Source organism: Strigops habroptila, chromosome 8 (assembly GCF_004027225.2).
Source record: "Strigops habroptila isolate Jane chromosome 8, bStrHab1.2.pri, whole genome shotgun sequence".
In the NCBI taxonomy this organism is placed as follows: Eukaryota; Metazoa; Chordata; class Aves; order Psittaciformes; family Psittacidae; genus Strigops; species Strigops habroptila.
Window position 1 is genome coordinate 26,049,651 of NC_044284.2, and position 16,445 is coordinate 26,066,095.

Here is a 16,445-nt window from a genome sequence, read left to right on the forward strand (position 1 = left end):
GCTTGCCTTCTCCCTGTGTAATTTTTGTCACTGCAAAATGTCACAGATTTACAGGGAAGTGAGTCTGGGGCTGCACCCATTTCACAACATACTCTAGCAGGAAGGTGCCGCGTTTTACAGTGTGCCGCTTTACACTAGCTTTGCAATTCTGTTAACAGCAGCTTTGTGAGGGAAACATGTCCTTGGAACAGAAGAGCTGTTTTTTTCTTGTTAAACAGCTCTCTAAGGCTCTATCAGGTATTATCTGGCATTTCTGCAGCTGGGATTTGCTGGGATACCCATAATGGTCATCCTAAGAGTCATTCCTCTTTGGGAGTGGAGCAAAAGGACAGACCCATGGGACCAGCAACTGTGTAGCATGTCTGAGCACAAGTCCTCATGCTCTCATAGCAGCCTCTTCATATTCTGGTGACTTTGTTCCCCATTTATGCAATCAGCATTATATTTTGTGAGATAAAAAGTTTTAATTTTTTATAATTAGTTTTAAACAGCATCTGAGCTTATACTTTGCTTATTGTGCAAATGCCTCATCAAATTTATAACTTCATGAGGTACAGGGTAATATCCCTGCCATTCCCATCATTTGCCATTCACATGTGCACTCTCTTGGTGAAGGATGTTTTGTCACCATGAGAATATGCAGTTTGGCATCAGGAAATTACCATCTCAGTAGCATGTGGGTGATAATGACAGGGCATGGCTGTGTATCAGCTCCCAGGATGAAGTGTCAGAACTGCTATGACAAAGTCCACCCAATAAGAGACAAGAGATCAAAAAGCTGTGAATCTGAGAATCTCAAACCAGCAGCACCTAGTAGCAAGCTTTCCTGGAGTGTGCATGAAAGAAAGGGGAGAGAACTTCACTTTAATAAAAATGACAAAGATAGATAGGACAGGAAAAGGTTTTTTACTCCTACATGGCAGCTATAAAGAATAATACGCAGAGTAACTTTCAGAGCATGATGACAATTGCATAAACATCTACATAGAGCAAAAGGACTTGATATGAAAGGGCAATTGCTCAGTGGTTGGGTCTAGTGCATCTACCTGGCTCCTTGTCCCATGGGAATGGCTTTGATACCAATTCCAGTGCAGTAGGAACATGCTTTAGCTCAAAATAAGAAGGTGTAAAGCACAAAAAGTTCAGGGACCAAAAGGTATTGAGGTGGTTGGTGGTCAGGAATATAACATGAGAAAGGAAGTGAATGTGTCATTTTGGCCTAAAGTGGATTTTTATGGCCAGTATCTTTCAAAAACAGGGTTTACCTAAAGAAATGCTGATCTCTCTTTAAGCACCCGGTGGCTGGCAGCAATGCTAACAGATCACTTCTTGTGTACATCCACAAAGAAGCCCATGGGGAATTCTGATGTCAGCTTCCAAAGTCATCATAATGAATCTGATGCCAGTATGTCTGAGGGTCTAATTAGAAGGAAAAGATTCATGAAAGATAAGAATGAAGCTCTTTTCCAATATTTTTCTAAGTCCTTTTGCTTATTTTCATTGCGGTTAACTTCACAGAATCACAGAATAATTCAACTGGAGGAGAGCTCAAGGGGTCTCTCATCCAGCCTCCTGCTCAAAGCAAGGTCACCTATGGGGTCAGACTAGGTTGCTCATGGATTTACTCATCTGGGACTTGAAAATCTCAACAACATTTCTAGGCAAGCTGTTCCAATGCTTAATCATATTCATGGTGGGAAAGTTTTCCCTTGTAGGCAGCCTGAACCTCTCCTGTTCCAATTTATGCCTTTTGTCTCTTGTCCTCCCACCACACACCACTGAAAAGAGCCCTGCTCTGTCTTCTTGGTGACCGTCTTGGAGCTATGGACAGACTACCATGAAGTCTCCTCCAGCTCTACTTGCACCAGCCCTTGCCCCTCAGCCTCTCCTAACAGGGTAAAAACATCAGCTCCTAAACATCTTGGTGGAGCCTGTCCCCATCCTTACTGGGGTTTTACTCAGTCATCACTGTAGCCATTCAATACCTGGTATGTGCAGAGTAGAAGTAAGTGCATGGAGGTCTTTTAGCAAAGGACATAATGAGTAAATCTGTATTGCCTCGTAAATGCAGAGCTTTACTCTTCTGTCTGTACTCTTCCCAAAACCAAATTCAGTAGCTGGTGACCCCTACTTCTTTACATGGCAGAGGAGGGTTATTTGAAAGAAGCATCTGCACTTCTAATACGGATAGAAGATTTTTTTAAAAATGCGATCAACTGCCAATTGGAGTGTGAACATCCCCTATACACATATTAATTATTGGAAAATTATGTCTTGTTTTGATTTCTTCACCTTGCATAAGGAAAAAACAAAAGACTTCAGAATAATGATGCAAGAATGATTTAAACCTGATGTTTCATATGATTATGCATATCACAGCAAACTAATGAAGTATATTCTCCTTAATTTGCCCAAGCAAAGATCAAGATATGACACGATAAAGCCTACAAATAGACATCTTCTGCGTAGCAGGAGAGGGCATAATGTGTGATGTAGTATTTAGAGAAAGACTAGAAATACACCCACATTTTAACAGTGCTGTTAAATTGCCTGAGCAACAACTTAGGCATGTCATGGATTCTCCTTCATTTGACTTTTAAAGATCAGGTTTAGACATCTTCATAAAAATATGCAGAAGTAATATAGATCAAAGGGAAAAGATTTATTTGATATAAGCATTATTGGACTAGATTCTTTGACTATTGTGTTTTAGAAGGTCAAACAAGGTGATCATGACATCTCTGGGTTTAAAATTACTCTGTGTGGTGGTATGCTGCCATGTATGATGAGATCTTGAACTCGAAAAAAGGAGTTAAAGGATTCAAAATGTTATATTTACTATATATTTGTCTTTACTTTTTTTTTCTGCAGAACACAGAATAAAGCTAAAAATATTACCCAAACTCAAAATGAAAAATTATTTCCATTGAAATATAAATGAAAAATATTCATTGCTTCTTACACAGTCTCAATATAGAGACACTAATCCAAAATCAATTTAACGCTGAATGTAAGTGTCCTTTGGAATGATTTTCTGTTAGTTGTATCTTGCTTTCTTTGCAGAACTACAATGCATCAGACTTTTAGTTTGGGTAATGAATAAAAAGTAAAAACCCCTCCAAACTATTCTAAGATGAACTCAAGACAGATAAAAACAAAGCATTAAATCTTGCATTTGATGAAAAAAAAAATCATCCACAAAAATTCAGTCCAATCATGAATGATCTCAATGATAATAAACTCCTATTAACTTAAAAGAATGGAATGTGTGGGTGGCAAGCAGACAAATTCAATTAACCTAAGGGAATATGGATTCATTCTCTCATTAATCATCACATTTGGTTTTGCTGAAAACCTGGAAAGAACACATTACTGAATGCCACTTTTTATAATTTTCAAACAAGCATTATAGCTGGGATATTTCAGTTCACTAGATAATCGCCACTGCTAGCAAAAGATAAATGTATTCAGAAGTTAATATGGTGTAGGCTATTCTGAGTGAATTGCTTTTTTAAAGAGGAATTCATAAAAACTCCTCAGTTTTACCCGAATCATTGCCCATGGGCACAATGTCTCTTCTGCAGCCCACAGGGATTACTGCAATTTCATTGTAAGCTTCCAGAATAGGAATGTACTGCAATTCCCTCTCCAGTTATCAAGAGGTTTTACTGAATTTTTTTGTGCAAGAGCTTGTGAAGCCAACTGTCAATACAGGAGGTTATGTTGAAATGAGGTTCTTAAATGCCAGCTTTTCCTAACAGGAGGCTCACACTGCATTTACCAAAATTTCAAATGCCTTGAATGGTCGTCATTAAAAAAAAAATAAATAATAGTGTAACTTGGTTTTCCTAGCTCTGAGAACAGCTGCACAGTCAGGGCAGATACGTGTATTTGAGCACATGAGTAGCATTTGTGGGAATGCTCTTCCTGCATGGCAGGAAAAAACAATTTGAGATGACTTAACAGCACTTCTGGAAAACTGTGGTTGTATAAGAAGTGCTTTGCAATCAGAAGAATGCATGAGAAATGTTCAAACTTTCTCTCTGTTAATTGCTACTTTAGGTATACCCGTCACATTGCTTAAGCATAACTGCCTCTTTCCTCACAAACTCAGCCTCCAAGTGTAGCTTAGCTCCAAAAATCCTCCTAGCTACATCCGAAAAAAACCCATCATTGATCTGGCATCCTAAGGCAAGATTGAGGCTTTAAGGCATAATGCTTTCCTAAATCTGGAGGATAAATGGCATCTTGCAACACGGCATCCAAAAAATGCAACAAACCCCAACATTAACAAAAACCAGAAGACAATAATAGAAAAAGAATTTGCCTCTGAATTCCTTCTTTAAGAAGAATTTGGTTGCTAAACAGCATTGTTGAGAGGAAGAAATTGCTTTCTTGTCTTTCGAAAGTACTTGAGATTTCAAAGGGTCTGTCCCACTGTGGAATGAAAATAAAAGATGTTTTACAGCCTTTATGTTTCTTATCAATTCAAGGAGCCCTCCGAATCCTCTTTCTTGTATCAGACCTTATAAACCCAAAAAGACTGTGGAGTGTCTCCTGCTCTGGTACAGCTTTTCCCAGCCACAGCAGCTCTACATCACCAATGCTAAGGCAAATTTGTCATTCACCTGCAGATTTTTATTCCATTAAGCACAATCTTCCATGTTCCTTTTCTACATCTGAGCTTTCATTTGACCCATTCAATACTCTTATTTTCTTGGTCTTCTAAAGGCTTTTAGGGCTGAGAAGCAAATCGAGGTGTTCACAATGTGCCTTTCTTACAAAATTTTCTTTAAACTGAGACAAAGAAAGTAATTGCTCATACAAAGGACAGTTACAGTCCAAAAATATTCTGTACTTAGTTCCTCATGTTCCTGACCATCCTCAGAGGCATGCCTGAACTCTCAGCCCTGGCTCTAAAACAAAGGGAAAATGATGATTTTGAGATGTTGATGGCTATTAACGTCTTCTACCTCTTGTGGGCTATGGCAGCAGAGACAGCTGGAGGCTGGGCAGGGAGGACAGGTTGGGCACCCTTCCAAATGGGGGAGAGGCAGGCAGACCTGTGGGCAGTGATAGGCCTGCAAACTCCAGGCACCACCCTCTGTGCCTCAGTGCTTGAGGAGGGAAAACCTCCTTCCAAATGTCCAGGCATCCTCCATGCTCTTGAGTACTTGTGGTACTCAAGAAAAAGAAAGCAAAGTCTCAAGTTATTGTATCTGCTGAGAATTCATCATTTCGCTTACAACCTTAGTGGTGTATTTGCATTTTTTTCCTTTGGGCTTTAGTTGATATCATACAGATACAAGGTAGAAAAAAGGTAAATGTAAAGAAAATTATTTGTTTTCCCACTTCCAGAAGAGGCACTATAATTTACAAGGGCCTATATAAGTACCAGCTTAGGGGAATGAAAGTCTAATTTGTACCTTGACATGCTGTCAAGCTTGATGAGGGCAGCCCCCTCTTGCCCAGCTGGCCAAGTGCTCCCACATTCCTACATCTCCATGCAGAGTGGGTTTTGGCACTTCCTGCGAAAGACAGCACTGCTGCACTGCCATTTGGGAACTGCTCAGATTAGAGGGCAAAACTTTGAACATATTAGTCTCTCCTGTTCCAATCAGTGTGTAAACAGAGAACTGTATTTACACACCCAAGGAAGAGGGAACAGCACATGCATTTCATTGCAGCCTTTTCACAGCAGCTAAGGGAAATGGTGAACCCTTAGAAGAGATGTGACCTTCTCCCTTATCCCTGTGGAATATTGTGATACAAAATCTACAACCTACAACAGTGCAACATGATTTTTCACCAGCCTGAAACAACGAATAGGTGAGAGATGGGACATGCCAAACCCCTGTTGCAGGCTTTCCACTGCAGGCGTTACCCTCCCACTTCCTGAGGACCACTGGTATCAGGCAGAATATACAGTTTACCCTACTCAAGACATCAGCTCAAGTGCTCTGCAAACAGACTCAAGAGCCCCTTGTCAGTGATACAGAGACAGTCATGCTTTCGTAAGCTCTTCTTGTACTTACCAAAGAATACTGAAGAGCTCAGCGGGAACTGCTGTCTGCTGTCACAGTCTTTTATTGCTGTTTGCCTTGAGTTCAGACCCATTTTTTGAAGGTACCATTTGTATATTGGTAGTACTGGCGAGGTCTGGATCCCAGACCCAACTTCGTGCTCCTGGCAGCAGAGCCACAGTGCTATGTCACACAGACCTCCCTGCACTGCATCCTGCTTCCAGCCCTTCTTAGACCTCTCCTTGGAGGACGTGGTACTTTGGCACGAGAGCAGCAGGGAAGCAAGGTGTCACCTGTCCTTTGATGTCTCCAGACTAGTGTCATTAGCAAAACCCATGGCATCAACAAGGAATGGTGCCCCATGTCACCCCAAGGACTGCCTTTTCGACCTTCATCTGGTCTGTTGTCTCTACTACAGCTGCCCTATCAGCATAATCAATAGCTTGCTACAAACACTCCCCTTTTTGGACTAGTTAAATATCTTTGAAAACTCAGGACAAAGCTATTTTATCAAGCTTTGAAATTTTAAGCAAGGTACTCATTAACCACGTAGCTTGACATATGTCTGTCACTGATGTGATGGACAAACCACAGTAAGAGCATGGTACTGAGATGAAATTTCAGCTCAAAGCATGATATCTTTTATGGTCATTGAGTCCTATGAGAGTTGTGGAAGAAGGAAGATGGTTCCATGACATTAGCACAGGCAGCCTGTGCCTGCAGGCCTACAGCAGAAGCTGTGCCACCCTTGCAAGACTTACTAAATTCAGGGTTGATGAAATATAAAGAGATGCTAGCTGTTAAAATAAATAGCTGAAACAGCCAATTATTCAAAGGCTTGGCCAAAATATTCAAAATTCTTGGCCAGAATTGTGCAGACTTTTACAGAGTGGCAAAAAACATCTAAGAAAAAAGCCATTCCCCTGAATTTCAGTGCACTGATCTAAAACATATGGGTAAAAAAAAAAAAAAAAAAAAAAAAAGAGAAAAAAAAAGTCACCAGGATCTTTTACCTGGGAAAAAGTGTGTTTCCACTCAGCCTGTTTTTTCATGTAACTGAAGTAATATGACTGTTGCCAAGCGCTGCCTTGTTCCTAAGAGGATGTGTACTATGGATTCAATTATATTAAAGCAAATAATTCTGAGAACAAAGATGACATGAATCAGGTGTCGTGTCTATGCCAATGTCCCCTGATATGTGGCACCTGTGCAGTCTGCAGAGGACCTGGTCCAGCAGATGCAGCTCCCTTGCCTGGACACTGAAAGATGGGTGCAGGTCCCTCACATGCCCCACAAGTTAGTAGTTACACAGATTTATGAGTTTACATTAATTTTGGATTTTATCCCTCTAAGTACACACCAAATGAAGTTTGTGCTTAGCATCAGTAAAGCTAAGACCAGAGTTTAATGGAGAATTCCAGTTAAAATAGACACTGCCTGTGCTAAGCTGGACAGTTTGCTTTCCCTTTTCCCCAGTCTCTGCCACCATCACCAGAGACACAGCATTAACTGAGCTTCACTCCATCCTCCACCCACCACAACTCCATCACCATGCACAGCCCACCAGGCACGAAGGCAGATGACTTACCTGTTGCCTTTTCAGGGTTATTGCACATGAAACACTGCCAAGTTCCTGCTTCCTCGCTGTAGCCAAATAAATCAAAGAACCTCACTTCTGCCAGGTGCATCTGCATGTGGTCCAGGTCCTAGGCCAGTAATGAGAAAAACCAAACTCACTCCTGAGGTGAAGCACTGCACAGTTAACAGCTCGTAACCCAAAATCACAGAGGGATGCACGGCTGATGCCAACTAGCATCATTTCCCATATGTCTCTTACGGACAAACAACCTGCTGGGGCAAATGTGCTAAGCAGGACGTATCTCTATCATCAGTAGTAGCTAATATATAAATTACATGTTAGCCTGCAGGAGGCAGAGGGCTGGTCTGGGATTTGTTGTGTCAATTTAACAGTGGTGCAAGCAGGGCTCTCAGCAGTCCTGCCCAGCATGTTTCCCACCACCACCACCTTTATTACCTCCATCCCTCTCAGGATTTTTTCAATGATCCAGAAAGTAGTGGTCTCTGCTAACACGCTGTAGTGCTGGGGTCTTCCTCCTGTCCAACTGGACCCCGCATCAGAGCGGGAGTTAGTGGCTGGGGATCACTTTTTTTTTACAGAAAGAATAGGGGCTCTGAACACTGCCCACTGTGAGATGCACTAGTACAAATGTTTAATATAAATGTTAAAATGAACATTTCCAAAAACACAGCAACAACAGGACTGACTTAACTCACACGAAACACACCCAGGAAAATGTGACATTATTCTGCCAGGAAAGGATTATGCATCTGCCAAGTAAACCAAATGTCTGATAAAAGAATCTTACAGAAAGTATACTTGCAGCTTCAAGCATGGGAAAAGCTGAAGGATACTCCTTTTGAGGCAATTAATAACACTGTATAATTCAGTGTATTCTAAATTCCATTATTTAATTTCAAAACAGATTGTGATCTCACACTTAAACAAATGTTGGTGTTAAATAACAGCAACCAAGTTATTTCAAACATGAAGGGAATGGCCAGAACCACTCAAAAACATACCTATTTATTTGTGTGGGGTCTTCACAGGTCTGCCACACTGCATGCTGCAGCCCAAAGAAAACATGGATTTACACAGTCAATGGGGAAAATATCATCCCTTGCCAGGGCCATTAGTTCATAGCACTGAACAAGGCTGTGCAAAGGATGCAGTTGTCCGATTTGGGTCTTTTCAGACAAGCTGTAGTGAAGGAGAGGGAGCAGGAGGCAGGCTGGCTCAGGGAGCCCTGGTGGCATGACATCTGTCCTTCCCAGCCTCTTTCTACCCAGGAAACGGCCAGGAAACAGCTGTTTTCACAAGAACCGAAACACCCAAGACCACTTCAGACCTCTGGACGTTGCCCTAGACAACAAGCTCAGGTGAGCCAAATGTTCAGTTTTAGCTTAACGGGAGCTCTCAGATGCCACCGTCTGATGGCATGACAGAAGCCATCTCCCAATGTGTTTTAGGCTGTCTGAAAGAAGGATGGCAAGGCAGAATGGGAAGCATGGCTCACGTCATCGGAGAAGCTCCAAACAACAAAGGTTTTCTTCCCTTTCCAGAAGCAACATGCAGAGAAATGGGCTTCATAACACATGGGAAGACAGTGATCACACAACGAAGGTCTTGGACACACGTTGGCTTTGTTTGCAAGAAGGTGCCGCAGGGCAGCAGCCTCACAACCCAGCTCTTCAATCTGTGGCCATGTGGGAGATGAGTGGCGAGGCTGCAGCAGAGAGGTCCCCTGCTCTCCCTGGCTGCCTTGGTGAGCTCCCTTGTAACACTCAACTGTGCAATTCCTTATGCCTCCTGCGCATGTTCGCTGGAGTCAGTGCTACATCCATACCTCCGTGCAGTCAGCTGCTGGGCTGCCCCGACCCAGCACACTCAAACTGGCTTGTACTGGCAGTCACAGATAAAACTTGGTTATTTTGCTCTATAACTGCTCTTTATACATTGCTGGGTGTTCTTATTGCTGAAGTTCTTATTTTCCTCCAAAAAGGAATTCTACATATTCAAGAAATTTAGCTGGCTGCTGTGTTGTACAGCAGGAGCGCTGTGCAGCTTCTCTCCGCGTTTCTCCAGCTGCTCAGTCTGTAGTGGATCCCTGCCTCCCTTCAGATACTTTGTGCATGGTGTAGGATCCCCAGTAGATCCTCCCTGGGCTGGAGGGACAGAACACACCAGCCCGCCACGGTCTCCTCCCTACTTCAGGCTCCCAGTGGAGGGGCAGATTTCCTTTGAAGAAGGCGATGGCAGAGCGGAGCATGGCCAGCAGTGCACCCTGCCCCAGCGCGCTCTAATCTTCCTCCTGTATCTGGGAGGATTCAAGATGGGCAAAATAACAATGGTACCGCTCTCAGTGGGTCAGTGCAGGACATTATAAGGACACATGGATGACATGGAACAGAAAGTCTAGGAGCTTCTCCATCCTGTGAAAAAACCTTTTAGCAGCTGCAATGAGCCAACTCTAGACTAAAAGCAAAATAGCACTGAAATATCAGTGCAGCAATCTTTCTTTTCCACTCTGTACTCAAGTACACTTGAAATAATTGTCAACAAGCCACTTATTTCAAGGAGGGGAAGCACAGGGGGAAAAAAGCCTAATTGGAGAGAAAAGATTTATGTCATCACCATGCTCCATCGTCTTGAAAACTTCAGTGACTCCACTGTGAAAATATGGCACTTCTTTGTGCTGCATAAATAGATAGCAAACGAAGGAAGGGAAGGAACAGAACTAACAATGGTTTGAAAATGTTAATTATTCTCTTGCAAGGCTGCTCAACAAAAGACTCTCTTAGAGGCATCGCATGGGGCTCATAAAGTAGCCAGCATCTCACTCTTCTAACACAGCATGAGTCAACACAAAGAATTCAGAAACAAGCTCAAAAATGGCTTAGTTTTTGTAACATGGCCTGCGTATACTTCGATAAAGAACTATGAAGCAACTGAACGGAAATCTGTAAGGATGTACATCTGGAAATGCTTTACTTCTGGCACATCTTAAGCCACGTTGTATAAATATTTTTTGTGGCATGAACACGCTGCCTGGTGAAACACAACATGCTTTCTATGAGCCAGGTATTTGCTGCAATCCCTTGCACACCCGTCCTGGGCTGAAACAGAAAATTGCTTACAGTGATGTAAATCTGAAAATATTTATCCAAATTTACTCTGGAATAAACCACTGGTGTTTGGGTTTTTTTTTTTTTTCTTTCCAGGTTTGCAAAATGCTTTAGAATCCATATTGGAGGGGGAAAGAGGGGAAAAAAAAAAAAAAAGCCTACATTAATTTATTCCGGATTGGCCACAGGGCAAACAGGGATTGCAGAGCAGGATTGCAACTCTGGCTTCGCTGTGGTTCCTGCTGGCTACTGCGGGTTGGACCTTCCCTGCGTGCTCACAGTACAGAAATTCTTCAATTCTGATAAAGCATTCTGACATTGCTATAACACAACACACGAAACTTAATATAAAATGTAACAGATGACGTTGATGCTGTATTCACATCAACAGATTTCAAAACATTTTGGATTAAAAGTGTTATGCTTACTGAAACAACCACAGCCCCATAATTTTGCTGCCTGCTCTACTGGCAGAGGAATAACATTAACAACTATAATAATTTTGTCAAATAATTTCACAACATTAGAAGTTCTATTAGCAATAGGAACAACTAATGAAATGAAAAAAAATCACATTACAACAGAAGCTTAGTCTGTCAAGCAAAGTAAGGACTAGGTCATGGAAGGAATATTCCCACTAGATTTTTTGGGAAATGTAAAAGCCAAAGGAAACAGCAGAGCTAGGTCTCACTCCTGGAAAACTCAGTGGCACTTTTCTCAGTAAACCAAATGGAAATTGCACTAGAAACAAACTCAGGTTCTGTATTAATAAGCAAAACCAAAACTGAGAAAGTAAATCCAGCAGCATACTGTAGAGACCAAGACTGAATGTCAAAGTCCTTTGAAGTGTTTTATATCTGCCTGACCCTCTTCAGCCTTCAAAGACAAGCCACAGCTCCCAGAGTTTACAAAATCCAATTCACTGCTTGATTCATTAAATCAGTGAAGATCAGTATCTCATTTTCCAGCTCCAGTATTTTGGGAACTCAGAGATACTGCTACTGTCACAGAGTGATGAAAGTTCCCAAAATAGGCCAAATGCTGGTATCAGAGCAGTAGTAGGATTATGCAACCAATGCTCTGGAGACTAATCCCATTTCTAGGGTGTTTGACATGTTTTGTAGACTTTGTGTGTGTGATGCACTACATCTAATCCTACCCATGAAGGCATGTTTTTTCGTAAGCTTTTTATTCACCCCAAACTCCTTTACACTCCACCAGCTCTGACTTTTGACTAGTAGATCTTGGCACAGACTCAAGTTAAACCAGTATTGAACAGAAAAGCAGTCCTAATGCCTTTGGATGAGCCAGCTAGGATTTCAATAGCAGCTAAAATACTTAGTGCAAGCTCCACTGTGTCTAAGTAAAACTGGCCCGTAAGCTGGGCCTCAGATGCAGGGATGCCCTACTCGTACAAGCCACAGCAGGAGTTCCCACTTCAATGCAACATTATCTTGGGGGTTCAGAAGGTGTTCCTAACAAAACTCCTTTTTTTAAATCAGCTGTAGCCTCGGTAAATTAATCTTATTCAGTCAGACATCTTCATGTGCACACTATTCTGTGAGAGAGTATTTTAAAATTATGTTTGACAATTCATTTCATCCAATTAGGCTGGATGGAGATATTCAGGAATAAACAGATATGTGTTCTACAATCCTACAGCGTCATTTTCCAAGAAGCCTGATTAATAGCTTTGAAATAGCATTTGCTGAAATCCCAGAGACAGTAAACAGCTTTGAAAGATTAATCTTTTAAACTGATGGGGATAAATGATCATTTCCATAAAATCCAAGTCTGTGTTTAACTAGGTGAATTTCCAAGTGGCTGCCAAACAGTCCATAGTGGCAGCTAATCTGAATCTAGGGTTTGAAACTGCCACCAGGAAAAAATCCACATGTAGCATCACCATTTTTCATCATGTTGGGAACAATCCACAGGAAGCAAGGAGGAGGGGGTGGAGAATTAGCCTGAAGACATTTCAAAGCATGATACAGAGGAACACCATGGACCCTCTGCAGAGGTTGTAAATATAATGGCTGGTGAATATTTTTCAACCTCCCCACAAGCGAGTGCTTCTTATAAAAGGGAGGTCAGAGGCACGCACAATGCAGCCATCCAGGAGAAGAGGACTTGGCATGCCAGTAAGTGCAAATGCTCAGGAGATGCCGGAACTAAGGCAAAGAAAGGGAAGGGCAGGGAAAGGAGTTTTGTTTTTGACGATTTGAGCACAAGGGCTCGCTGTAGCTATTGTAAGAGTCTTTGTTCAGCTGTTCTAAAAGTCAGGGCAAAGTTCTACATTTTTTTTTTTGTCCTGAGTTAAAAAAAAGCCAAGACCACTTACCTTTTGATGTGGAAATGTAGACTGAATCATGGCAGTTTCAAAACTATGCGTCCCCTTAAGCTGTGTCTTCTCCCACAGGGCTTTAAGGACTTGCACACAATTACTCTGTATAGACAAAGGTTCTGCAAACAAGCTCTAAAGTAAATGTTGAAAACAGGATTTCAGGCATTTTTCACTTTGTCATTAACAAAGAGCATCTCATTCTTACAGTAGGGCAGGCACGTGGATAACCGGGGGTTAGTTCATTTCTCTGTGAGGAGTTATGATGGATCAATATGCACGCAATTAGATATATCCTCCAACATTTCATTTCCTCTGGGGCTTTTCTCATTTATTGTACATTACATGTCTTTACAGTCTGCAGCTCACCAAAGATTATCTATTAACTATCACTACACACAGCCACTTGCATGTCATTTTTGTATTGAAATGCTAGTCTATCAAAACACTAGCAGCAGTGGCCTCTGTGAACCAGGTGCAGATCTCAGTGACACGCAACTTTCTGGAAAAGACACATCATTTACCAGTTAATGCAAAGAGATGCCTAGGACTGCTGCAGGTTTGTGTATGTTTATTTGGACCTGGCTGTAGCTTTTGGTCCTTGTGTGGGGAATAATAACAGTGCAACAATTGTGACTGCACTGAACAGACAGCAGGATGAAATGCAAGAGAAAAAACTCTACAGAACACATTAAACACAGATTTTGCTGGCAGAGTACTGGAATTTTCAGCCCATGAACATTCACAAAACAAGATGAAACCTGTGTTGGGTTGAGTGCTTTCACTGCCAAAGCTCCCTATTTCAAAGGACAGCAAGGATACAACCTCATACTGCCTTGAATTATTCTAGTATTTCAACAGCATTAAGTTCTCTGTTGTATAAACTGCACACAAAGTCAATGTTACAACAACATTACTGTGGCTGAGAGAGCTTAGCGTTTCTACCCCTACTATATCTATTTGCATGCAGGAGCCAAGTTAAGAGTGCACAAGCAAATCCGATTTTTCTATATTTCCAGTATTCGATTTTGCGATATGAACCATGAACCTACTTTTAATATAGGTTTCCTGGGTGGACATTCCTCCTTCTCTTTCTAAGCAGAAACCAAACAATCCTAATCCCACTGTTTGGCATCCAACTGACACAGACACACTTCAGTAAGAGTCAACTGGGAATTTTATCGTGGCTGAGGCAATGCATTTTTTCCAGCTAAACTGTCAGAAACAGCCAGATCGTTTTGTTCAAATTAAAAGGGAGAAGCAGTCAGATCCAGGCAGCCACCTGGCACAAGAAAATGGTAGCCCAATTAGTTTGTGTTTGGCAAATTTACGAATGACTCTAGGGAAGGTGTTAGAAAGGGACAGGTCAGGCAGCCCCTTGCTTGCTGGTGCTACCATAGCAAGGTGACCCTGTCCCGCTTAAGGAGGGAAATTAAACCATGAATCATATAGCATTAGAGGATTATTTTAATGAATGAATCTGTGAAACAAAGCATCCTATTGAATAACCTCTCTAATATCAACACTTAATCCATTTTTGTCCCATTTGTTAATCATCAGATAAATGTATCTCAGATCTTCACTGACATATGCTTCTCTTCCTATTGCCCTGCAGTAATAATTTGCCATTTCACAACTTCCATCCAAGGGTTTTGAAGCATGATAGAACTATTCACTAATATTTTAGAAATTAAATAGAAAGCAGGGTCATGAAATTAAGGATCTGTTCTGGAGACCTGAGAGAAAAAGTATCTCTTGCTTTTGCAGAATGCAATGATAAACAGAATATGGAGCGACTGGCAAAAAAGGAAAAAAAAATATGGTAACTGGCATTGAAATAATCAGAAACTGTGTATTAGTCATCTGTCTGTAAATCTATGACAGATCTGCTGAAAACTACATTTTTATCACCAGCCTTTCATTTAACTTATTAATAACACACTATAAATACATTTTATGTCAAATTTATCTCTTGTACAATTTCACGGGCTTAAATAACATCATCCCAGGGCTGAATTTAGGGCCCTGTATTTAATTTAATAATAGTTATATATCCAGTACTTAAAAGCTTTAGGATTTCAAACAAAAGAAAATCATAGGTTATCTGACATCAAACACCATCCTGATGCACAGCAGGCTCAAACGCTCAAGTGCAACACAAGAGGAACATTTTGTTTAATTCCCTTCCCCTTTCCCTCCCCCCCGTCCATCCCTCGTCCCTCCCCCCTCATTAAAAATGGGTATTAAGTGCTGTGTTTACAGCATGCTTGCAAAGACAAACTAAACTGTGATGCTTTGAGCCTGGCCCTGGTAGCATGGGGGAATTCTGCTGGGGGCTCCTTGTCAGGAGCCCAGGGCCAGGGGTAGCACTGGCAGAGCCATAGCAAGCTAACAAGACTGTAGGGAAAGAGGAGCTGCAGTGGGACAAATGCAATTACCCAGCCCAGAGCAGGGAAAGCAGTGGGCAATGGAGTGACCAGTGTCTGGGGACAGCATCTGAAGGAAGCAAGACCCAATAGAGGCACGTGGGGACAGGGAAGGAGGGCAACAGGCACCCTAGTGCAGACGAATGGGGAAAGAAAGTAGTATTTCCCCTGTGAGCTAGGAACTATGTGAAGCTCAATAGTCCTGATAAAAGATGGAATTGGCAGGGCCAAATTCAGAGTTATCTGGGAAGGGGTTAAAGGGAGAGGTTTTTCAGTGAAAAAATAATCAGGAAAAGGCAGGGCATGAGGGATTAAGGGTGGAATCAGTGCTTATGTTGTCAGTGCAACTGATTCAAACCATGAACCACAGACAGCAGAGGTCATTGTGTTAAAATGCAGTGGCAGGAGCAGCAGAGACTGCACAGTGGCAGCTGAGGAATGCCAGTGCTGCTGCCCCTTTCCTCTGTGTCTGCTCTTCCTTTCATATTTTTGTGTGGTTTTGTACTTTTGTCCATATTTCACAATACCTGTTTTCCTCTCATCAGGAATAAAAGGATACACTTGCAGCATCAATCATTTATTCTCTCTACATCCTGTTAAAATTCAACCTCTTTCTTCAGGTTTTCAATTACAGAGTAATTCACCTCCTTTATTTTCTTTGCTTCCTTTGCTCTGCTCTGTCACTGTCCTCTCCTTCCCCAACCATTTGGAAAGGTTGGGGAAGGAGCCCACCTCTCAGCTTGGCTCCTGATCATCCCTATTCCCCATCTACAGCAAAAGCGCCATCCTCACAAACAGTTTACATGGGCACCTCCGGGTCCAGAGAAACCACTTCTTGTACTGAAACACGCAAATATTCCTACTCACCTGCATTTTTTTAAAAACCTTTTTTTGTATATATTTCTAGGAACTAACACAGTGAAGAGCAATTTGAGCAGTTAAATTAACAGT

The 16,445-nt window shown here is 41.8% G+C and overlaps 1 protein-coding gene across 7 annotated transcripts in view; it reads right to left on the reverse strand.

Moving 5' to 3' along the window:
• VEPH1 (ventricular zone expressed PH domain containing 1) overlaps window positions 1–16,445 on the reverse strand; it is a 104,785-nt gene that overhangs the window by 9,344 nt on the left and 78,996 nt on the right. For 5 of the 7 annotated variants that reach the window (XM_030496573.1, XM_030496572.1, XM_030496574.1 and 2 more), the window contains 2 exons: window positions 13,069–13,203; window positions 7,612–7,729 (listed from right to left, as the gene is read on the reverse strand). In XM_030496573.1, coding sequence (XP_030352433.1) covers window positions 7,612–7,729; window positions 13,069–13,203 — 253 coding nt within the window. Of the gene's footprint in view, window positions 1–7,611; window positions 7,730–8,624; window positions 9,920–13,068; window positions 13,204–16,445 lie in introns of all 7 variants that reach the window. The other 2 variants (XR_003992961.1, XR_003992960.1) reach the window with 2 other exon arrangements.